Source organism: Martes martes (assembly GCF_963455335.1).
Source record: "Martes martes genome assembly, chromosome: 10".
NCBI lineage: Eukaryota > Metazoa > Chordata > Mammalia > Carnivora > Mustelidae > Martes > Martes martes.
The window spans coordinates 89,454,704-89,478,683 of NC_137898.1; the positions used below are offsets into that span (position 1 = coordinate 89,454,704).

Consider the following 23,980-nt stretch of genomic DNA (forward strand, 5'->3'; position numbering starts at 1 on the left):
AAAAAAAAAAGAGCTTTGACCTTGCCAAAAGCTGTCACTGTCACCACCCCACCTTAAGGTTTCAGGAAGAAAAGGGATTCCTATCCCTTACCACAGGCACAGGCTGCTGCTGAAATATGCGAAGTGTGGTTACATTGCCTTCCACTGGGGCAATTTTTTTTTTAATTTTTTTTAAAGATTTTTATTTATTTATTTGACAGAGACTACAAGTAGGCAGAGAGCCAGGCAGAGAGAGAGAGGAGGAAGCAGGCTCCCCGCCGAACAGAGAGCCCGATGCGGGGCTCCATCCCAGGACCCCGAGATCATGACCTGAGCCGAAGGTAGAGGCCTTAACCCACTGAGCCACCCAGGCACCCCCCACTGGGGCAATTTAATCCAACTTGCCTCACACCACTCACTGCCAGAGTTACTGTGCAACCAGAACACCCTCTCCCTCTATCATCGATGTCCTGTAGCAATTTCATTCCCCCTTCTCCCCAACTCCACATTCTCTGGAACACCACTCACTACCAAAGCAGAATTCTGCCCTGGGCCCTCAGGATCCAGGCTAACCATTCCTTCAATTGCCTTAAGTAATGAAAACCCAGCTACGTCCTGATGGGAACGTTTCCTCTGTGGCTCTCTCAAGAAATTGCTGGACTGTTTTGACATCTGAATGTTAGGGTTAAAATCACTTGGAGACCATTCCTCTTTCACACTTTTATTGAAAACGCCTTTAAAGTTTTGTCCTCTGGCAATGTTGCATTTACCTGTCCCTGCTGCCAAAGACTGATGTCCTGAACTCCTCATGATTCTTTGAGGGCTTTCAGATGTGACTTATAGCCCTTCTTGTCACTAACCTCAGCCACTATCTAAGATGACTTCAATGTTCCCTTTGATGACTTTCCAGACAAATGCAGCATCAGCTACCTGAACCCCTCTTCTCCATGGGTCTTCCTTTCTGTCTCAGCCATATTCTATTACTTGTCATTGGCCTGACCATGTTATTCTCTAGAACCTACAATCACTAATTAAGGGACAACCATTTCTAATTCAAACCTTGTAACTTTCCAGTATGCTCCACTATTCACACTGTAACCCCATGCTGACTTGATTCACTCATTCCCTGAACAAATACCGAATGTCTATAATTTGACAGACACATGCTGAGCATTGCTGTACAAAGCAGTAAACAAGAAAGAGCATGTTCCTTCCCCTCATAAAGCTTATAGTCTATTAAGGGGAAGGTAGGCAGTACATAAATCTGGTAGCCCGTGGGCTCCTTGATGACCCTGAACTTGTCAGCTGGATCCTAATTCAGGCCCTTTGTATTCACCATCAGCTCTGCCAAGAATGCTCCTGCTGGAGTTAGCCCAGTGTCCTCCCACAACCTTCATGGGCTATCTTCTTAATGAATCCATCCTTGTCTGCTCTATTTAAGATTACAACACCCACATAAGCTTAAACCATACAAAGTAATCTTAATAATTAATGACAAAATATAACTTTCCTGAAGGATTTAAAAACTTTTGCCACAACATTAAAAATCTTAATGTTGGTTATAAGTGAATATGGAAATAAAAATAATAAAACTAATATTTACTTAATACACTAAATCTGAAACACCAGACACTGACAACTGAAGGAGTTTTTTGTTAAAAAAAAAGGGGTGAAAACCCTGAAACACATGCTAATAATCTTTGCCTTTTATCCTAATATTTCCCCAGTAATTACCATATACCACATCATAAGGTTTATATATCCATCAGCTTATTTTCTGTCTCTCCCACTAGAATATAAACTCTCTGAGGCCAGAATTTTGTCTGCTTTGTTCATTCATATGTCTGCAATGCTTAGGACAGTCACCTAACAGACAGATGGTAGCTTCATAAGCAATTATTAAGTAATACGGGTATTCATATAAGAGCAATCAAAATCGTTTTGCCAAGAAATCTTCCTGGGGGAAGTGGGGAATCCATGCCACCTTCTCTGATTAAATCCTTTTCTGGAATGGTGGGTGACAAGAGTAAATAAATTGATGAAGGGAGAAAGCCATTTGTCTGTCTCTATCATGCAGATGACTGGCCAAGTATCTTCAACCACAGTGACCCCAGTGAACCATTCAGTAGAGGGCAAAGCAGTGATGCAGGAAATTAGAGAAGGAACACAAGGCCTCCTGGGTGCAGAACAATTAAACAGGAGGGGTCCTGAATCCATTATGGAGGAACTGATAAAGTCCAAAGTCATTCCTTTTAACTCTCTGTTAGAAGAGGGAAGAGGGCTTTGTTTTTCAGGGTGAGAAGCGGGTGTGAGCAGAGCAGAATCAGTCACTACTAGGGGGAAGTGGCTAAGATGCCCCTCGTAGGGAACTAAGAACTGCAGCTTCCTGACCCCAAATGCAAAGGTGATGACCAAACTGACTGTGCAGTAACTCTTGGAGAACCTGTGTGGTCTAGCCAGGAAGGAGCCTGGAGCCTCCTTGATCTGAGAGGAACTACATTGGTATTCTGCTCATTCTTTCCCAACTGTCCTGGCTCCAGTAGTAAAAGCATTTTACACCACTAAGAAGATAAAGTTCGCCAAATACAACAAGGACACGTAGGGAAACTGAATGGAGGCAGATAATGAAAAACATACCCTGGAATCCAGCAATTTCTTTTCATATCCAAAGCTGTTAAAGTGTAAAACAACCTAATAATAACAATCAAAGCAGAAGACATACCATTGTGTGAGCGAATGATAGTATTTAACATGAAAAAAAAAAAATCAAGTCAAAAAGCAGCTGCAACACTGCCACAGGTCCTGGTCCAGGTGGAAGGGGAAGGGTGAGAGAACATAAAACTCAAAGAAGCTAACTCAGTGGGAGGAAAAGGACTCACCAGAGAACTGAGGCAAGGTCAACCCTTCATGCTGGGTCCCTGTCCTTTGCTCAGAGGTATTCATGCAAAAATCCACTGAAAGGAGCCTCAGATCACTGGGGAGGATGGAATTCCAAGGCCAAACACAATGTCCCAGTTGGAGTCCCGTGTCTGAACAAGGGTTTGGGTCATTTTTCAAGAAGGCTGTGAAAAAGTGGACAAGCCAAGGGCCATAGCCCTGGGCTGGCAGGAAGTCTAAAACCAGACTGTAGACATGTCTCAGAAGATCCAGAAGAAGGAATGGGTCAGAAATCAGGCAGGAAATCAATACACATTAAAAATATGGATCTTAGAGTAAAAAAGACTTGGATTTGAATTTCACCTTGGCCATTTCGTATTTGTGGGGAAAATATCCTCTCAAATCTCCATTTCTTTATCACTAAAATGAAAACAATGTCCACTTATAAGGGTATTTGTGAGAATTAAATCAAATAAAGCATGTAAAGCACAGTGCCCAACACAAGGCAACTACTACAGAGTAGTAGTTGTTAAACTCAAGTGTGATCACAGTCTCCTGGGGGATTTGCTAATGTGCAGACTTCTGGGTCCCACCTTAGTTCTGGGGTATAAGCCAGGTGATGCTAATGTTGCTAGTGCAGGCACCAGCCTTTGAGAATGGCCCTATGTAGCAGCAGTGAAGCATGCATGTTCTGGAGGCTTGATGGGGGCTTGGATGCCAGCAGTGCACCTTGGAGCTGTGTGACATTGACCCATTAGAATGACCTCTCTAAGCCTCCCTGTCTCACTGGTAATACAACCTAATCATGGGGCATGTTCCACTCTGCTGTTGTGAATAATCCATACTGCCATGTGTCAATGTTCAGAAGAGGACCTGGGAGATTTTTAAGCATCCATAAACCATTATTGTTAACTTTGGATAACTGGGACTCTGGTTATAATTTAGACTCTAGCAGAAAAGCAGTCACATCAGATCAAGCCAAGATTCAGGATCCAAAAGCTGGTGTAAAGTCAGAACTGCACACTGAAGTCCCGGTGATAAGACTATGGAGAACTGAAACTTTCTCCAGGCTGGCATGGCAATTCTTGGTGAATCCTTGACAAGGGATTCCAAAGCCTTTAGTGGTTTATAGGGGTGTGATGGCAAGGAGGTCACCGGGTTGTGGTAGGTGGTAAAGCTCTGCTGAGACACTTCTCATACCCCACGTAGAGTTGCCTACCGTAGGTACTCATCAGAAATGGGGTATGCTGGCCTGGAGGGACTGCCGTTTTAAGAAGCCCTTTGCTGCTGACTCAGCCAGGGCTGGTTAGCATCTGTGGGGCAGATGATACAATCCTCTTGCTTTTATGTTTCCTTTTTTGTTCTATTAAAACAATTCTGCATAGTAACGGTCACCAAGTACCAGCATAAATAGCTTGACTCAGGAGAGTGTGGGGAAAGATGCCGTTAGCAATGTCTGAATTCAGCAGACGTCTGATTCTACAACATTTTTCAAGGGTTTTAAAATAATTGGGTAAAACCACAAACAATGTCTGTGGTATGCACTCCTGCCCTTGGTTTCTAGACAGAGGCTTGATTTCATATGTTCTCAATCCAGGCACATTGAACTCATTAATTTCCCTACTAGTCTTTTTATGATTCTCCTCTTCTTTGAAGTAGGAAGCTGCACAGCTATAATATTGCTTTAAACCAGATCATAAATTTTAAACTTATGAAAATGCTTATTGACATTGGCAAATTTTACCCTAACTGTATCCATCTCACTGTAATTTTACAGTTAAAGAGAATTACAGAGTTAAACAGTCATCTATAAATGCCTTCCTTGGCTTTCTTCTTTCCCACCTTGGTATGTGTGTCTGTGTTTAAACCATTTGCTTAACAAATTTCTGGATCACTTTGTCCCAGACTTGAAGTTGTGCCACTGGTTTATCTTTATCATAATAAATCGCTTTTTGTGTATAGGCTGGGCCTAATACTGTATGCTCTGCTGCTACTCTAGACAGGAGATCTGCCACTTTCAATTATGATGCAATTATTTTTTTTTTCTTCCACCATCAATGACCAGTGTAATATCTTTGCAATAGCAATTACTTGGTTCTCTTGGGATAGCTACTTGGGGGTACTCTGGGAATTTTAATCAAGCACCTATGTTAATTACAAAATGGTGGGGGTTGTGAGGGAGGTGCTGATTAAGCACCTTTGAATATCTATCCATTCTGGCAATTGACTGAGCTTCGGCTTTTGTAAGGATTCAACCTTTTCAGAGAAAAGAATTTTAATTTCCTCCCGTTTTGTTCTTGTCTCATAGGTGGGAGGGAGAGAAGGCTCCTCCTAGGACTTTGAAGTTCACATCACTGGGCTCCTACTATGTGTCCTTATGGATTGGGCGCTTGGCACTGATGAACACACTCAATCCTCAGTACATCCATGTTAGAAAGGCTTTATCATCTCTGTCTTACAGGTGAAGTCTTATGCTCAGTCCTGGGGACAGACCAGTGGGGAGAATCTTTTCTTATAAAGTCCTTGGACTGGTTTAGGGAATATGACAGACAGTAAAGGGAGGCGTGAAGAGACAAAGCTGCTCTATCTTACCCTTTACTTACTTAATTTGATTTGTTTTCAATTCTGGGCCCAAAAGACCTAATTTAAAAAAGGGGATGAAACATATTATATCCATAGATTGGATACTTCTTTGTTCAACAATCACTTACAAGGCCTGCAAACATCTGATCCTGTACAAGGCACTGAGGATAGAATAAAACAACAGAACTGTTCCTGTGCTCCCTGATCCCTTAGAAAAGGGGATCAGGGAGCCTATGAGTCGCAGTAAGATTTGCCATCATGAGAAACATGTGCAAAGTGCTGTGGGGCCTCAAAAAAAGGGGTGACTCAATTTGTCTGAAGAAAGTCACCAGAGGGTTTCAGACTGGTGATTTTTGAGCATGTTTTTTTTTTTTTTTTTTTTTTTTTTTTTTTTGCTATTAAGATAGTTTAATATTAAGTAGTGAAAGAACATTTGGTCATTATAGTCAGTGAGTGTGGGTGACATTACAATTTATCACATACAAATTTCAAAAATAGATTTGTCCTTCTTCATTAATGCAAGACATACATTTAACTAACCTATCAATTTTAAATACTAAAATAAAACCTAAAAAAGATTCCTAAACCTAGGAATCAGACACAATTCAACAAACAAAAGTAGAACTCTATCCAAAAGATGCAAGGAGAAAAAAAAAAAAAAAAAGGTGCAAGGAGATATCTAGTGAGACCAGATGGTATGTGCAAAGGTAAGGACAACTATGTGGTAAATGTGAAGTAGTGAATGTGATTGCAGTGCGTGGGGCAAATGGGGTCCAGAACAAAATAATGAAAACTCTCAGGGCCATGCCAAGAAGCAAGAACAAAATTAATAAAGAGAAGTCTCTTCTGGAAGATCCATCACTACCTTGGTGTGACCTCGCAGGTGAGTAGTGCAGGGAATGTCACATCCACCGGGACCTGCTTTCAAGGCCCATTTCTCACAGACAGATGGCCACTGTCTATCAGACAGCCTCTACCCATGAAGATGGAGACATGAGAGGTAGCCAACTTCAAAGAAGGGCCAGACATTCTAAACAGTCTGATGCAGAAAATGGAGCTGGAAAATTCACACCTGTCCTCAGGAAGCAGAAAAATACAGCAGACATACTGGCCATTTCCCAAACCCACCTCTAGGATGAAGGAACAGAGAAACAACACAACACAACACAAAACAAAACAAAACTCCTTCTCTTAACCGTGTCTCTTAGATTCTCATACTCCCTTGGAAGTCAAGCAAGCAGCTGGTAGCTCAGCATGCTCCCTGGGCAGGGAGCCTGCCCTGGAAAGTAACAAAAAGACATAGATCCCAAGGCTTCCTTTTTACCCTCAGGTCCGTCTTTCTTTGGAACTTAGGCTACTTGCCTCCTGGCTTCATAGCATGGGAGGCCATGACTGGAGAGTTAATTTAGTCACTGTGTCCCCCTTGGCTTACTGCAGAAAAGATTTATGGCCTATATCGATTAACTACAGGGCAACTAGACCAAAATGAGAGTCCAAGATGTCCAGAGTTGGCATAGAAACCTTTTTCTATACATCTTTTTCTTTCTTTCTTTGTGTGTATATGTGCATGTGTGCTTTTTGGTTCTCTCCTGCTGGGTGGTAACCGTCTGTGGGTAAGGAGATGCCTTTAGTTCCATTTTGTCCTCCTTCCCTCCCATCCCTGGTTCCTCTTTGCTGAAGAACGTTTTCTTGTCTGCCATCCTAATGATCTCTGTGCCACATGGGGCCCCTGATGCTAGTGCTGACAGGCTGCTCATTAGTGCCAGGGTGCTGCAGTCAGCCGATGGCATGCCACAGTTCTGCTCCTGACATTTTTTCACGGAGCTGTCACTGGAGTCATGGCGCCTGCCAGCTCTGGTTGAACTCATGCTGTGATATCTCCAGTGCCAATTAGTGCTTTAGTGTCCTGCTTGGCTGGGGAGGGAGACCTGTCCGTCCTGACAAATGGGAAATAGGTGGGTGTGGCGGGGGGGGGGGGCACAGAGGGAAAGACTCAGGGCATTGGCAAGGAGAAGAGCTTCCATCCAAGGGTCACTTTGTCCTCACCAACTTGGTGAGTCTTTTGGTGCCTTTGAAAACTATGAGAAAAAAGGCCCAGAAAAACCAACTGCTCCCTGGGGCTCTTCAAGTAGAGCAGGAGAGCTGAGATAGGAAGGGAAGGGATTTGGCACCTGAGGAATGTTGCTTAGTCCTACAGGTATGGGTCCACAGCACGCTGTGGAAAGAGATGGGTTCCTTAATAAGGGCTGGGTTTGGAACCTAATGGACATGTGGCCCTGCTCTAATTCTGCCCCCAAAAGTCTTTAGATAGCCCCAGAAAAATACAATCAATCTCTTTCCCACTTCAATTCTCATACTAAGGGGAGAGTGGGCAGAAAAAAATTTTCAACTAATGTTTCTCTTTTTTTGTACCAAGTTCTCTTTTTGTATATTTATTTTTTTTAACCCAGGGGGAGCAGTGGATTTTCATGCCATTGAACTAAGATTCCCAGGCAACATACAGAATTATTTTATGAAACTTTTGGGAGCCACTGAGGGTTTATGTGTAATTAGGGTTGGGAAGAGTAAAACACCAAAAGGTTCAAGAGACCCAGAAAGGCCAGATGAAGAAGAGGTGAGAGAAACACACATATTGGGAGAGTGACTGAGAGGGAGTGTCGGGGGCGAAGGGAGCTCACAGAAGACCCACTTTCAAAGTCACTTGTGAGCCTTCTCAACTTTTTCAAAAGAGTACTTGAAAAGGAGTCTCTCCTTCAAGGAGAAGCCAAGCTCTGCCACAGCAGGTCCCCTAGTAGGGGAACTTCAGGAAAGGCTTTACAATCCTGTGAAGACCAGAGAAAATGTCCTGGAGACTCCCCAGTAGACTTTCAGCAGGAAACACACAGGTCTCAACAGCAACATCAAAGTGGAGGAGAATTCCTCAAGGATCAGGATGAAGTCTTTGAACCAAGAGAACAGGCTTGCCTCTCTGGGGCACTGGCAAAGGTGCTCATTCACTGAATCAAAAAATACTCCCTTAGACGCTTTCTAGGTGCTGGGCATTGTGCTAGAAAGTGAAGAAGCAAAGTGAGATGTAGTCCCTCAGAGACATACGTGTCAAAGAACTCATGGATTAGAAATCAGGACATCTCTATAACAGCTCACTGGACCTTGCTAAGCCCTCAACCAATATCTGGGTACAAAGTATTCTTTCACGAGCCTTGGTGAGGTTTTTATTTTCAGTGTTTTGTTTGATGAGAGAGAGGAGGAGGTCAGTGAGTGCACTCATGAGGGCACCCCCATAAGGATGCTCAGTGATCCCTAATTCCATATGTATAGAAGAACCTGCACATCAGTTGTCAGACTCATGCCTTCACCTGAGTTTCAGCGTTGTGGCAAGATGGGAATCTCAATCTCCTCTCTAAAGCCCTTACAGTGCAACAGCAACTAGAGACATAAAAATTGGGCTTTGAGAATACTTTTCCATGAAGAGAGAGGTCCTAAAAAGCACCTTTTAGGATACCCTGAAAGAAATGGTATTTTTCTTTATTTAGGGAAGACTCAGAGGAATAGAGAACATTAAAGGTATTCTTTTGGACAAAGGAAGACTAGAGCTTAGGGCTGTGTGAAAATAAATTCTTGCATGCTTAGATGAGGACAAAAAGATAAGGCACAGAGCCATGAATGGGGAATGTGTCTAGAGGAAACAGGGACCCCTGATGCCACTTGGACCCCTGCAGGAGGATGCTGGTACTTATACAGAGTTTGGCAAAGGGCCAATCAAACATTCGTGCAGATCCAGGTGGAATTTCCATGTGAGACAGGGAGATGAGGGCACTTCTTTCTGAAACCACCAAGGCCCATGAAGGTGGAAGCAATACCTGCATGCTCCAGAAAAGCTGTGTAGTGGGAGAACAGGTATCCTTACAAAACTCATGCACTTTCCTCTTGACCTGTTAAAGGTGGTAGGTTCATGAGAGGAACTAGAAGACATATTGCCAATAATAAAAGGAAACTACCTTCCATGATCAATAGTAGCATGGAATCATGGCTTGGGAGGTCACCTTGAATATGGACAGTTGACACTGGATATGGACAACTGATATTTCTTCATCTGATATAAAGTGCTAGGCAGATGGTTTCATGGATAAGGTCCCTCCACCCTCCAGATATCACGCCTAAGTGGCTGTGTATCAAAATGTATGGACCATTACTAAAAAGGTGGTTAACACTCCTATTCTCCTTTTCCATGTAAGAGGTGGTCAAGGCTAGAAATACATATTCTAAAGAGGTTTATATAAGTTCTTTTTTTTGCAAACAGCACCATATGAGTTATGATGGAAGAAACTAGGATTTCTCAGGAATGTACAAAACAAACAGATCAGTCTGGAGGGAGAAAATGCAATGATGCCATCAGTGTTGCCAATGTGGTTAGCCTCCATCAGCAATCCATTCAGGGATTATAATGGGTATGTGTGTGAGAATGGTCCAGATTGAAACATGATCCATCCACACAGAATGGGACAAAATATGACAACATCTCCCTGCCTCTGGAGCCTTTACTAAGATCTGTCATATCTTGTTTCCCCAAAGAACCCCAAGACTGCTCCAACTTATTTAAAATAAGTACCCTTTTGGAAATATTTAGTGGGGAAAGATGAAGTTCTGACTGCTAAGGGTCTCCAGTTTCAGTTCAGATCTGGCAGCAGCCCAGTGACACCTCTGATCTCCAAATAATCAGTCACAGAGAAAACGGCACCCTGGTGAGTTTGAAGTGATTAGTTACTGCTTGGCGTGTCTCATCAGTTTGAATCTGGGATAGCTAATCTGGATCAGGGATCTGGAAAAGGCTGTTCATCTAAATTACTCTGATCCACAGGTAAATTCTGATTATCCTGCTCCTCTCCTCTTGATCCATCTTCTGTTTCCATAGCAGCCAAAACCCCAGTAAAATGGGAGCATCTGGCAGAGGCTCAAGTAAAGTCCTTGGGGAAATGAGTTTGCTGGATGGCCACAAAGGGGGAAGAGGACTCTAAGGTGTGCCAGTGTGAACTTCAGCAAGATAAAAGGAAGAGGGCTCCAATGCCAGAGGAGAGACAGAAGTAATTGTGAGAAGAAAGGGTGGGAGCTGGGGACAGAAAGAAAAGGAAATGTGGAAATAAAGAAAATTAATGCACAAATGTTTAGGACGCTGGGAGAGAAAGGGAAAGTAAAGAATACAAAGACAAAGCATGAAAGGGGAAGACCAAATGAGAAGTTGTACAGAGGAGAAGGGGGGAAAAGGACTCAGAAAAAGACAAAGAGCTGAAGATCCAGAAGAGAAAGAGAAGATACCAGACAGAGACAAAGAGAGACCTGCACGAGGGTGGGGCCCAGTGCCTCTTGAAGTAAGGCAAAGTGGGTCTACCTGGGATGATGAATGTTCTGCAGATTCTAAAGGCACAGACTGCTTTGGCATCCAATAGCACTGGGGACTCAGCATTAAACAGTGATGAATGGTGTGTACCAGGGACTTAGAATGTCTGCCCATTTCAATGACCTCTCCTTTCAATGTGCCCCAGGGCCATGTCCTTTTGTGGATGGTCCCATGCACAGCAGAAGCCTCCTCCCAGATTTTGGGCCAGTCCATTGTAAGGCCACTCTAAATCGAGAGAATTGCAGACATGCGGGTACTCTCTCTGATCCCTCTGCTCACAGTGGTAGCATCAGAAATGGTGATATGGGATAGCTCCCAGCAATTCAGGCCAAGCACACTGAAAATTTCATGCCTTCTCTGAGACCCTCCATCAGGGCAAATCTGTCACTAACTGTGAGAGGGAATTAGGTATTAGGGCCCATTCATAGCCCTAAACAGATTTTATTTAAAGATCCAAATGGAGTGGACACTGAGATGCTCTGCCACCTTCAGAAGGAGGGTGGGGAGATGCCTGTCCCAGCAACTCATGTGCTGCTGGTGAGCAGAACTCGGGTGCCACCACTTGTGCATACTGTCCCACTTAAAGACTCCTGGCCCCAGGCTACTATCCTTCAGGTGACAGTCCAAATTCCATGACAGAATGCTCTGCTGTTGTAAAAGAACACCCTCTCACCTCAACATTGCTAAAAGGCAAAGCTAGCTCTAGAACTGTCCACAGTGTCTGCTGAGAAATTGCACAGGTCTTCATGCAACTCAGCTTCTCCCTTGGCCCAATCCTCCTTCCTTCCCTTCCCTTTCACAGGAGTTGATCCCAAGAGCTCCTCAAACAAACTTCTTGCACACCAATCACATTCTCAGGGTCTGTTTTGGGGGCCCCAACCTGCAACACTAAGCAGATATCTACTACTATGATTCCTTTATAATCCTTAAACCTGCAGCAACACACAGACATTCATGCATACATGCAAACACACACACACACACACACACACACACAGAGTTCACATTAACCAACAATAAACACTGAAATGAAGCATCTTTATTCACATATCTGCTCAAATGTCACCTTTTCAAAAGCCTTCCCCAACCAAACCTCTGGTTCTTTAGTCAATGTAAACTTCTCTATCTTCTCATCCTTTTCCACACCTGTTTTACTGTATATTCATTTTTTGGTCACTTATCTCCTGAGATGTAAGCTCATGAGAACAGAAACTTGTATGTTTTGTTTTATTGCTGCATCCTCAGTGTTCAGAAGTGCCTGGACTATTACAAGCACTCAGTACATATTTTAAAACAAATGAAATAATTTAATGCACCTTGCATAAAAGCTAGCTTAATGCTAAATGACATCTCTCCTTAAATTCTAAAGTTTTAACATTCAATCCATGAAATCACAAAACAACACTTAGTCTGGTCTACAAAACACCTAGACATTAAGACAAAGCAAATTTTGCAATTTAGTCACACACTGCCCTATATTTGTTATATAGGATTAATCAGAGTGAAACAACAACAAAACCACAAAGCAATTAATGGGCTAGGGACCAGATATTTGTCAACACTGAAGAAGCAGACTTGGACATTTTCCTTTCAGGACTATGGCCATTCAACACTTTTGTTCATCATTGTGTGTTTGTGTTTTCAGTATCTTACAACAACCACCTGAACAATGCTAACTTTGCTGATTGTTCTATCAGCAAAGTGGACCAGTGGAGTTCACCCAGAACATCTCACCACCATTTCACCCAGAAACAAGAGGGATTCATTTCCCCAGAATTTGAGAGATCCTCAAATACAATTTCTGAAATTTTAAAAGATATATTCCTGTCTTGCAGAGAACACCGACATTTTCTGCAGAGGCTTAAGTACATTGTTATCAGGATATCAAAAATGTAGGATCCTTTGGACAAAGTCACCAGTGCCAAGATGTCCTAGCCATGGCCAACAATTCTTCCACTTCCTCTCTTACCTTTTGGGGAGATGTGTCTCCAGGTAACCGTAGGCTCTGGTCTACCCGTTGCTATGCAGGTGAGGCTGATATTGTTCCCTTCATTAATGGAGATATCTGAAGAAATCTCCACAATTTTGGGAGATACTGTGGAAACAAAACAGAGAGAAGGAAAATAAAAATCTTGTTAAAATATTCTTTTGTTATCTTATAATGATAGTTGGCAGGAAAACGCAGGGGATGAAATATCGGGGCTATAGGAGCAAATGATGAAAAATTAGGGGAATTACCTTAAACGTGAAAGAAATATCTTACCTTGAATTTAACTTCTATTTCCTCCCATTTAAACACCGAGTCTGGGAGTCTGAATGGGAATGGATTCCACCGCAATACTGCAAGAACTGTTCTCCTAGCCTCCACCCGCTTCCTTCTCCACTCACCCCCACCCACCTCCGACAGACATCCACGAGTCATTCTCCACGCTACATTCAGAATCCTCTTTATATAACTCAATTCTGATTTTATCCTATCTCTGCCTAAACACCTCCAGTTCCTCCCTATGGCCTACCTGAAAATATTCAAGCTTCTCAGACCTGCATACTGGGTCATTCAGAATCAAGGAACATTCTGTGTTTCCACTGACATTCCCAGTCATCCTCCCTTTCCTTCCCCTCCTTGTTATCCCTGACCCACCAGGTCCTTCCAGGCCATCACACATTCAGAATCTATATTGTTCTTTATGTCCTTCTCTCAAAACTTCTAGTCATCCTTTAAGGCCCAAATCAGATGCTATGTTGTTTCAGCTTTCCCTACCCCTACTCCTCTTTGTCCTCTGCAAATTTAAGTTACTGCTGCTTCTCATCTGTGTTCCCAGAGTACATGACACATACCTGATGTGGAGTCAGGGGGCACACCAGTTAGTCATAACACACTTGGTCTCTTTTCCTTCTGCATCCTAACTTAATCCCCCAAGGAGAGGAAGGATTTATCTAATTGGTAAAATTGGGAGCAGGACCCTGCTTCCTTCAGTCTTTTGTTTTGGGAACAGGCTTCTTTTAGGAACCTATATTCTGTTGTGGTCCTCCTCATACCTGCTTCACAGGAACAGCATCCTGCAGGGACCTGTAGAGCCCACAAGGCAGCCAACACTTGCCTGTGTGCACCTGTTTCTTTCTGGGGATCCAAATTAGAAGCTTGTTGTTGAAGCTTGTTGTTGCTGCGCATCTAAGCCTAATTCTCTGTTACCATCTTTACCCCCAGTGAATGTGATATTCAGTTCAAGTATGACTGCTCATTTGTCTTATCTGCCAATTGGTTTATAAAGCAAGGTTGTCATTTATTGAGCTCCCAGACTCTAATTCTTGGCACTTATCCTACTATGTTTTGGTTATTTGCTTAGCATCTCTCATCCACTAACCAAGAACATTTTGACAGCCTAAGTCATAATGTACTCATATTTATAGCTGCAGCAAAAGCCTAACAAGTATTTATAGAATGGAATTATAATGGTATTCAAGGGAACCACCTTTCCGACCTGCTACATGTGTGTAACAACATCGGGACTGGATCACTAATGCTTATCAGTTCAACCCACCGACACTAGTTTTGGCACCTTAGTTCTTTACAAATTAAGTGGCCCCTCCATCTATCTCACTTAAGGTTCTTTATATGAGGTCTTTCCCTTGAATAAGTCCCCCTTTGAGCCATCAGATTGTGCAATTCAAAGACACATCATCTACCCAGTATACAATTCTAGCTGTCCTGCTGGAGATCCCAGGAAACATTAACCTTATTCCCTGTCCCAAGATCAGAGGATGACCCTCATGTGAAATCAAATTGATTGGAAATTTCTGTGATGAACTTCTTTCTTCTGCTTGGACTTCTAATTATGTTGGAGTTTCTTCTCCATGAAAGGGGGTTATCATGGCAATATCTTCTTCTGGCCTTCGTTCCTTCCTTCCTTCTAGCATATTGTCTCTCACCCCTTTCCTACACTCTTGCCAACTGGGAACACTCATTAAGAAGCATGTGTTATACTTTTAGTTCCTAATCACCAGGCCCTTGCTGCTGATTTTGATCACTTAGACTTCTCTCTCCAACTATGTATACCTATTGGAATTGTTCAAGGTCCAACTGAGTTACCACCCCTTCCATAACATCTTCCAGATATCTCTAAATAGGTGTGACCTCTCTTTCCTGGGGATCCCATAGCCTCCTCCAAGGAATTTAAAACAAACTTGTTTATATTACCCCAGTACCATCTTTCTTCTATGCTATAAATTTTCTGAATATAACTACAGACCAAGAGCCTTACTCTTCTTTTTATTTTCTGCTGTCTTGAATAGGGTGTCTTGCATAAAGAAAACACCAATTAATAATTTTTAGATTAAATCCATATTGAGCTTCAGAGAGTGAGGCAGTGTGTGTGTGTGTGTGTGTGTGTGTGTGTGTGTGTTTGCCCATATCCCTGCACTCTCACAACTATTTGGTAGGAGAGTCAACGTGGTGAGGGCTGGGGAGTGACCATTGGTTCTATGATCCAGGACCTCTAAGACATAACATTGCAAATTTACAGCTGTACCATTTTATAAAGACTAACTTGAATCTTCCAGGACAGAAATATAGATGAGTTAATGACTAAACACTTGATTTGCTGACTGTCTGAAGGATCCAAATTTCTAAATGCTCTTAGTCTTAAAATCACTTAAACTTGATGTATTTTATTTGCAGTTTTAACTGGAACATTAAATATCATTTCTTGCACCACCACTCCCCCAACCCATACATTTGCCTGGCCCTTGCTCCCGCCCATCGCTGGCACCCATAGAGCTTTGCTTGCTTTCTGGAGGACAGGCTGCTTGCATAATGACCGTGCTGGCCTTGCAGACGTTGCTTCAACTGTGCAGGTAAGTAATTTATTGATCTGTAAAGCACTCCGAGATGCTCTGCAAGGGATTATGTCACGCCAACGCCATGCAATAAAATAAAAAATGATGGACTTTGTGAACACAGGGTGATTTATGGTTTGTAGTTGGAAGTGTGCTTAAAGTACATTTTAAGTGGAAATCAGGCTGGGTAATGAATTACTCTTGCTTTGGAAGGGCTTACTGGGAGTTCATTTTCCTGGCTTCTTACATGATAGCTAATCTGCTAATCATACACTAGAGAACAATGGAAAGTCCCCAAGTAGAATAGAAGGTGTTTTGGGCCAAAGCTGTCAGCACAGTAAGTATATTAAATGAGACAATCACACCTCGTGCTTAGAAGAATCATCTAGAATTGTCTCCCTCCACTAACAATTGGAAAGCGTCCAACTTATGAAGTAGAAGTTGAAGAAATGTTCACTGTCCTTCCAGTCCTTCACAGGAGTCCAGCTCAAAGGTGGCAAATGGTTCCAGCTGAGTTTGAAAGGCAGACCATTCATGACATCGAGCTGAGGTGGTTTGGCCAGAGTTACAATCCCAGTTATCAGAACTAAATTGACATAGTGCCTAAGATGTTGGGGGATTTAGAGTATCATTTTCTAGGTGGCAAGTGCTAGCATACTGTCAGTATTTAAAATTAAATTGAATTGATAAGGATGTACTCTGGTCTTAGCTAATTCATGTTCATAAAAAAGTTCTGGCCAACTAAGATAGAGCTATTTATATATTTGTATTGTTTCCATGGATACATTCTGCATCTTACCTCTTTTCTTTATGCAGGCTGTTAGAAATATATTAGGACTGCTTTGTCTTCCTTCCTTCCTTCCTTCCTTCCTTCCTTCCTTCCTTCCCTCCTTCTTCCCTTCCCATCCCTTCCTTCATCAATATTCATTGGTCACTTCCATATACTAGCATCATGCTTAGCGCTAAGAACTCAACACTAAAAAAAGACATAGCCCTTGTCCTCAAGGAGTTTTCAGTGTAGAAATGTAAAAATAGATCCCACAAGTATATCCCCTTAGGGCACATGGGTGGCTCAGTTGGTTATGCGTCTGCCTTCAGCTCAAATCATTATCCCAGGGTCCTGGGATCGAGTCTTGCATCACTGGTGGTGGTGGTGGGGGGGGATGTTCCTGCTCAGCAGGGACACTGTTTTTCTGCCCCTCACCCTGCTCATGCTTACGCTCTCTCTCTCTCTCTTTCTCTCTCTCACAAAAGTAAATAAATAAAATATTTTTTAAAAGTATAACCCCTTAACATCTCCTTAAGGCATTGTGATATAGAGGAATAGATTTGATGTTGAGGGAATACAGGGGATAGATACCAAAGCCAGCCTAGAGGCTGATGTCATGGAAGATTTTTGGATATATGACACCTGAACTAAGCTCAAGAAAATAAATACATATGTAGTGAAAAGAAGGACCACATGCACCCCAATGTTCATAGCAGCAATGTCCACAATAGCCAAACTGTGGAAAGAGCTGAGATGTCCTTTAAATGTATAAAGAAGATGTGGTCTATATACACAATGGAATATTATTCAGCCATCAGAAAGGATGAATATCTAACTTTTGCATCAACATAGATGAAACTGGAGGAGTTTAGGCTAAGTGAAATAAGTCAAGCAGAGAAAGAAAGTTATATGATTTCGCTTATTGGTGGAACATAAGGAATAGCATGGAGGACAGTAGGAGAAGGAAGGGGAAAATGAAGGGGGGAAATCAGAGAGGGAAACGAACCATGAGAGACTATGGACACTGAGAAACAAACTGAGGGTCTTAGAGGGAAGATGGGAGGGGGGTTGGGTTAGCCTGGTGATGGGTATTAAGGAAGGCATGGATTGCATGGGACACTGGGTGTTATACACAAACAATGAATCATGGAACACTGCATTAAAAACTAATGATGTACTGTATGGTGACTAACATAAAATAATACAAAAAAAAAAGTTCCAAGAGATGCCTAATCAGTTAAAAAATTAAATAAAGAAAGAAAAAAAAGAAGAAGCAGAAGAAAAATAAAAGTGAATCTGAAGAGGGAAGAAATTGTAGGCAAAGGAGACAATACAAGAATCCTATCATTAAGAGTTTCTGTGGCCAGGCATAATTGGTGATGGACAAATGGCTGCTAAAGGAGCCTGGGCCAAAAGCCATTCAACAAACATTTAGTGAACACCTCCGATATACACAACTGTGTTATACATACATGAATGACATGCAGAAATATACAAATTTGGTTGGCCCTCTATGAACTTAGCAATCCATTTGGGAAAACAGTGTGTATAAACATCCCAGAGGGTTGAAAAATAAAGCAAAATTTGTCCCAAAATTGTGTGTGGTTGAATGTCAAATGAGTGGTACAAACATTAAGCTCTGTAAGTTAGGAAGAGGGAAGATCACAGCAAGTAGAAGTGTCACAGTGACTTTGCCTTATCCCTTGAGTCTATTCTGGAAGGCAACAAAGGCTGAAAAAGTAAAGTTGCTTCAAGTAGGACAGGAATACATGGGCACAACATGGAAGGCAGAAATCAGCAAATGTATGACGATGGAAAGTTGATTTACTACAAAAGACAAAAGAGAGTAGTGGTTGAGATACTGGCTAAACCATGTTCCAACTGGGTAGCCTTAGCCAGATCAATTCACCTCTCTGTGCCTGACTTCCTCATCCATGCAATGAAGCAATAATTCCATGTACCTCACACGTTTCTTCTGAGGATTTAAGGAGTAAGTTTAGAAAATGGACTTAAAGGCACTCCTAGCAATATGAAGTGCCCAATAAGTGAGTTTTAATATTGTATGTGCTTGGAAACACATATATGTAGTGTCAATACAGAATGGATGCTTGATAAATTTTAATTGACTCAAGGAAGAATGGGATGGAAGGTAAGCTAAAGCCAAAGTCTGGAACAGCCTGAATGACTAGATCCTAGATTTTCATTCTATCCTATAGCCAATGGCAAGCAATTGGAATTTCTTAAAGAAAAAAATGCCATAAATTTTCAATGTACTTTAAGCAAAATAGATCTGGTAACGACGTATCATAGGTAATGAGATAGAGAGAAATTAAAGTCAAATAAATTAGTCTATGTTAGAGTGAGATTCAAGGCTTGGGTTAAACTACTGGCTCTATAAGGATGGAAAGAAAAGAAACGTCCAGGAAAATGTGCAGGTGCTTCGTGACTAAATAGGGAATAGGGAAACTAGAAACAAGGAGTCAAATATGAATGCCACTTTGTTCAACAGCAGCTGGATGGCTAAGCTAGCAGAACACAGAATGATATACAAAGATCTTCCTTGGGGAAGGACAATGTTTTGATGAGTTCGATTCTGTTTTAGACATTCTGATGGCAAGATTTTCAAAGACATGCAGGCAGATCTATCCTTTCAGCACTTACAGTGATACCATCAAAGGTCTGAGACAAGTTCCCAGAACATGGTTTGACAATAAACAGCAGAGGAATGAGAACGGAAGCCACAAAAGTCAATGAGATGTGCTAGGAGTTCGTGGTTCCTTTAAAAAGACCATTATGTTGTTTCCACAAACATGCATGTGACATCTCTGCTGACGTGGAGCTCTGAATCTAGAGAACACACCAGTATGGAAACAGGAAGACCAATAAGTGAGTAGGTTATGTTTGGGAAGGAAGGCAAAAGCCGCCTGAGACACACTGAACACTCTGGATACAGGTCTACATTTAATACATTATGTTAAGGTTTAATCTGGCTCTTATTGAATTCTAATTCAAAAGTATAAATAATTAAATAAGATAATTATTGAAACTATTCTAGGGAACTTCTTCACTCTTGGTTTAGCTTCCACTGTCCAGGTGTTAAGTTTTAATAATTATGTCATTAATAAATAGCAATTTGCTGTTTTTAGCCCACAGTACATATCCTATTAAATCCAAATTAAGATGCTTTATTAAGCATTGCACAGTCCTGTGGGGCTGGGAATACACATAAGCTGCATGGACCAGGTTATTCTGCATGACACACGCAGATCTATGCATCCCAGACGGCTTCCTTTACTGCCGGTGGCACTCCCCTCTTGCCTCCTCTCTGTAGCAAAGATCTGAGATGCCCATGGCAACTCAGGGTGGTTTTCACAACTCCTTCACAGCTCCTTCACTGTTAAGGCCTTGGGACCTCTGTCCTTATAGTACAAAAAGGACCAATCTGGAACACCTTTAAGTTTCCTGGTTTCTGGACCCCACACATAGACTCTCAGGTGCATGTCAATGGCCTGGTGCATGTTCAATCTACATCAAAAAGCTCTTAAAGATGCAATCAAGCAGATGTTGGTTTGCGACTGATCCATCTTTTCATTCTAGCTACTGTGGACCAGCACAAAGTCTAGTGCAAAACTGAGTCCTTAAACAATGGAGTCGGGTTATGGTAAAATATGCTTGATCTAGGACCTTCTTTCTTTCATCCAGACTGAACAGAGAAGAGTTGGTCATGAAGCATGAGAACTCCTTCCTTGAGCTCAAAAGCTCTTCATGGACCAGATCTTGCCTCTTCTGTCTGTACCCAACCCAAGTCACTTTATTCTTCCCACTCCACTGGCTACCTTTCCTCCTGAAACACCACAAGCCTTTCATTCCTTGACTCAGATTCATTCTGCTTGTCTTTCTCCCTGTTCTTCACCTGGCTGATTCTTATTCTTTAAATCTTAACTCCTCTAAGAAGCCTTCCTTGATCACCTTTTCTAAAATGGAACCTTTAGAATGGCAGATGGTTGAATAATTGCCAGCTTCTTCCAAGTAAAATATAAGTTCTGTTGCTTGTTTTGTTCATTGAAGTGCTCTGCACATACCATCATGTCTGGCACAGCTGTTCAATAAATATTTTTGAATGAATGGGTTAGGGTATTTTTATAAGACTGTTTGGAAATGCAAATAAATTGAAAGGAATGACCTCCATCAAGATCTTGAAATGACCCCTAAATGTTCAGTATCTATGATAATACTAATAGATACTATTTATTAAATACTTACTGTATAATAGTTGTTTTACATATGTTGCTTTATTTTATCCCAATATTAACCCCACAAGTAGTTATTATTTCTAAAATGACTACTGTCCTGGTTTACCTAGACCTGAGGAGTTTCTTGGAACATAGGACTTTCAGTGCTAAAACCAGAAAAGTTCCAGGCAAATAGGGTGTGTTGGTCAATCTAATTATTTCTTTTCCTTTATTTTACAGATGAGGATAATTATATGCAGAGGCATCAGGAAAACTGTTCAAGGATATACAACCTAAAATTGCAAAGTTGTAGAGTGTTTTTTTTTATTTTTTAAAGATTTTATTTATTTATTTGACAGACAGATCACAAGTAGGCAGAGAGGCAGGCAGAGAGAGAAGGGAGGAAGCAGGCCCCCTGCTGAGCAGAGAGCTCGACGCGGGGCTCGATCCCAGGACGCTGGGATCATGACCTGAGCCGAAGGCAGTGGCTTTAACCCACTGAGCCACCCAGGCGCCCCGAGTGTTTTTGTTTTTGTTTTTGTTTTTTTTTTAAATGAGGGATTATATGAGCTAGATTTTTTTTTTTAAAGCATGTGGAAAAAGACACTAAGTACATACACACATACATATGGGCACTGACACATTATGATTTTCTCTTGTGTGTTAGATATTTTACAGGAAGCTTGAATTGATGTTGACAGAATTCTATGAGGCAGTACTACTACTCCTATTTAGAGATTAAGAAACTAAGGCTTAGTGAGATTTTTAAATTTGCTCAGTTACCCAAGTAAGTGTCAACAGTGAGACCTGAATGATCCAAGCTATATTGTCTTCATATGGAGAGTTAAGTCCAGTGGAAGGCAGATTCCTAACTCTGTGACCTTTGGAGCTTGCTGAACTCATTTGTCCCTCACCCATCATTCCCCTTTACCTCTCTGTGTGAATATTGGCATGCCCACAGTACATTTGGGAAAGAGAGTCCTCTCTGTTCATTTGTATGTGCTTTTACTCTCTGTCTGAAGAGGGGAGGGGAGGTTTTTGTAGTATATTTCTTGGACCATCCCACATTTGCATAAATATCTCATCCTCCCTCTGCTCCATCTCCAGCACTTCCTAATCAGCAACCTCACATTCAGATTCCACTACTGTGAGCTGAGGCAGGGAGCTGTAGCCTTCTTGGGTGGCTTTTACTGGAAGCAACACCATAGCTGCTGCTTCCCACAACCAGGTGTTCCTAGTTGTCTCTCCACCATGGTGGAGAAATAATCAATCCGATACACTGGTGGGTCCCCTGAGACCTTATTTGGCTTATCTGGACTGAAAAGACTAATCAGTCTGTCCTTCTATCTTCTGTGCTTCCTTTTCTCCTTCCTCCCTCGCTTCCTTCTTTTCTCCTTCCCGTCTTTCCTTCTTCCTTATTTTCAATAAGAATATCTGTATAATGGAATGCACATTCCAATATTGTAGGTTCTGTGGGACTTTTCATCCCTTGATAAAAAGAAACCTAACCTTTGCATCCGAAGATCTGGTGAGACCAGACCCAGCAATTACGAGCTGCATAAACTCACGTAAATCATCTAACTCACTGATTAATTTAATTATGTTACTATCTTGCCTCTTCAGAATAGATGTTCTATGCATCAGACAAAACTATGAGAAATCACGTTTTAAAAGTAAAGTACTATTCAAATGTGATTTATTAGTGTTACTAAAAATGTGTATCTCTAAAGGTCACTATGAAGACAAACACAGACCTTAGGAGCTGTGGGGTTGAGATGGGACTCCATCCCTCACCAAAGTGGGTGCTAATCATTACTTCAGATGAGCTAGGGGTTGGGAGACGAACATATATTTAGGTGAGGATGCAGGCTGCTACCTGGGGTGGGGATGGGCAACAGGAACCCATTTCCTTGCTGGCAGTGTGCTTCTTGCCTCTAATTTCCAGAAAGAAAAGGTCAGATTACAGACATTCAGAATCCCAAATCAGAGTTTGAAAATGCTCTTAATGACAAAGCTCAGGCCGGCTATTATTTATTTCATCAGAACACTTTTGTCACTTCTTACATCTCATTCTTTCTCGCTCTCCATATTAAAGCCCTTCATGTTGGCTGGAAAATCATGAAGCCCTGAGAGAAAAGCTAGTGATTTATTCAGGATTAGTCATAAACCACTGGTTCTGAAGTTTGGAATTCGTTCCTTTCAGGATCAGCTGAAATGTGGAAGGAAGTTTTTATGAGCTCTGCTCCCTGACCCAGTTTAGTCGTTCCTGATAGAGACATAGGAGAATAAAATAAACACCATGCATTCCTCACTCTATGCTTCCCTGCTACTGGGCATATTAGCGTAAATTGAATTTCACAGCAACTTACCTGTAACTATAAGTGCTCCATTATATTTGGCAACATCCAAGAAATTTCTAAGAAGCATCTCTTCATCAATTGTTTAATGTGGGCACATAAGGGTGTTATTGCTAATCCTGATGTGGATCTGCCATCCAGGCAGGCCTTGTTGTTAACCAGTTTCTAGTAGAACAGCCCTTGCTTTGGGTTAAATGTGTATGACTGCCTTCATGCCCCATTCGCTGAATAGGGCCAGACTTTTAGGGACCAGGTCATGAAGGGAGGAGAGAGGGAATGGGGAGGGAAGGGCCACTGAACGCCTTCTGTGTTAAGCACTTTGCTGGAGGTTGACATTCACTGCTTCCCTTTAAATTCTCATGGAAATTCATATGCATTATCCCCGTGGCACAATAAAGACAACAAAACTCAGAAAAGTTACACAAGTAACTCAAGGTCCCCATACAGGAAGTCAGACAACTGCAATTCACTAATAAGGTGTCCCTTAAAAAAAAAAAAAAAATCAGCTACACTTTACACAAACTAGAGGTCCTCAAAAACTAAAGTCAAGCTAACCAAAAGGGACTCAGTTAATAATCTGACTCACTTACATAATGTCATGAATAAAAATAAAGAGAAATTCAAGATAATATTACTTTTTATTACTATTCCTCATTGAAGAGAACGAATATTTGTTGAGTACCCAATAAATACCAGGTATTTGTCATGCATTTTCCCATTTAATGCAAAACACTGGGGCTTTAAATAGTTAACAGTGTGCTCAAAGCCTAGTGCCACCTAGAGAGTGGCACTGTGTGCAGAGAGTGGCAGATCCTGGACCCCACCCCTTTCTACAGGGTTTTGGAGATCACATGAAATATGTAGGTATAATTGAAATCACTTAGTGAACTGCTAATCACTCCACAAATGAATGCTATTGTGATTGAGATAATGCTGAGTTCAATCAATTAGT

The 23,980-nt window shown here is 41.8% G+C and overlaps 1 protein-coding gene across 6 annotated transcripts in view; it reads right to left on the reverse strand.

Moving 5' to 3' along the window:
• The window catches only part of NTM (neurotrimin), a gene marked incomplete at both ends in the record, with an annotated part of 921,401 nt that overhangs the window by 98,129 nt on the left and 799,292 nt on the right, over positions 1 to 23,980 (reverse strand). For all 6 annotated transcript variants that reach the window (XM_080816924.1, XM_080816925.1, XM_080816926.1 and 3 more), the window contains one exon: positions 12,804 to 12,929. In XM_080816924.1, the coding sequence (XP_080673050.1) occupies positions 12,804 to 12,929 (126 nt within the window). The remainder of the gene's footprint in view (positions 1 to 12,803; positions 12,930 to 23,980) is intronic.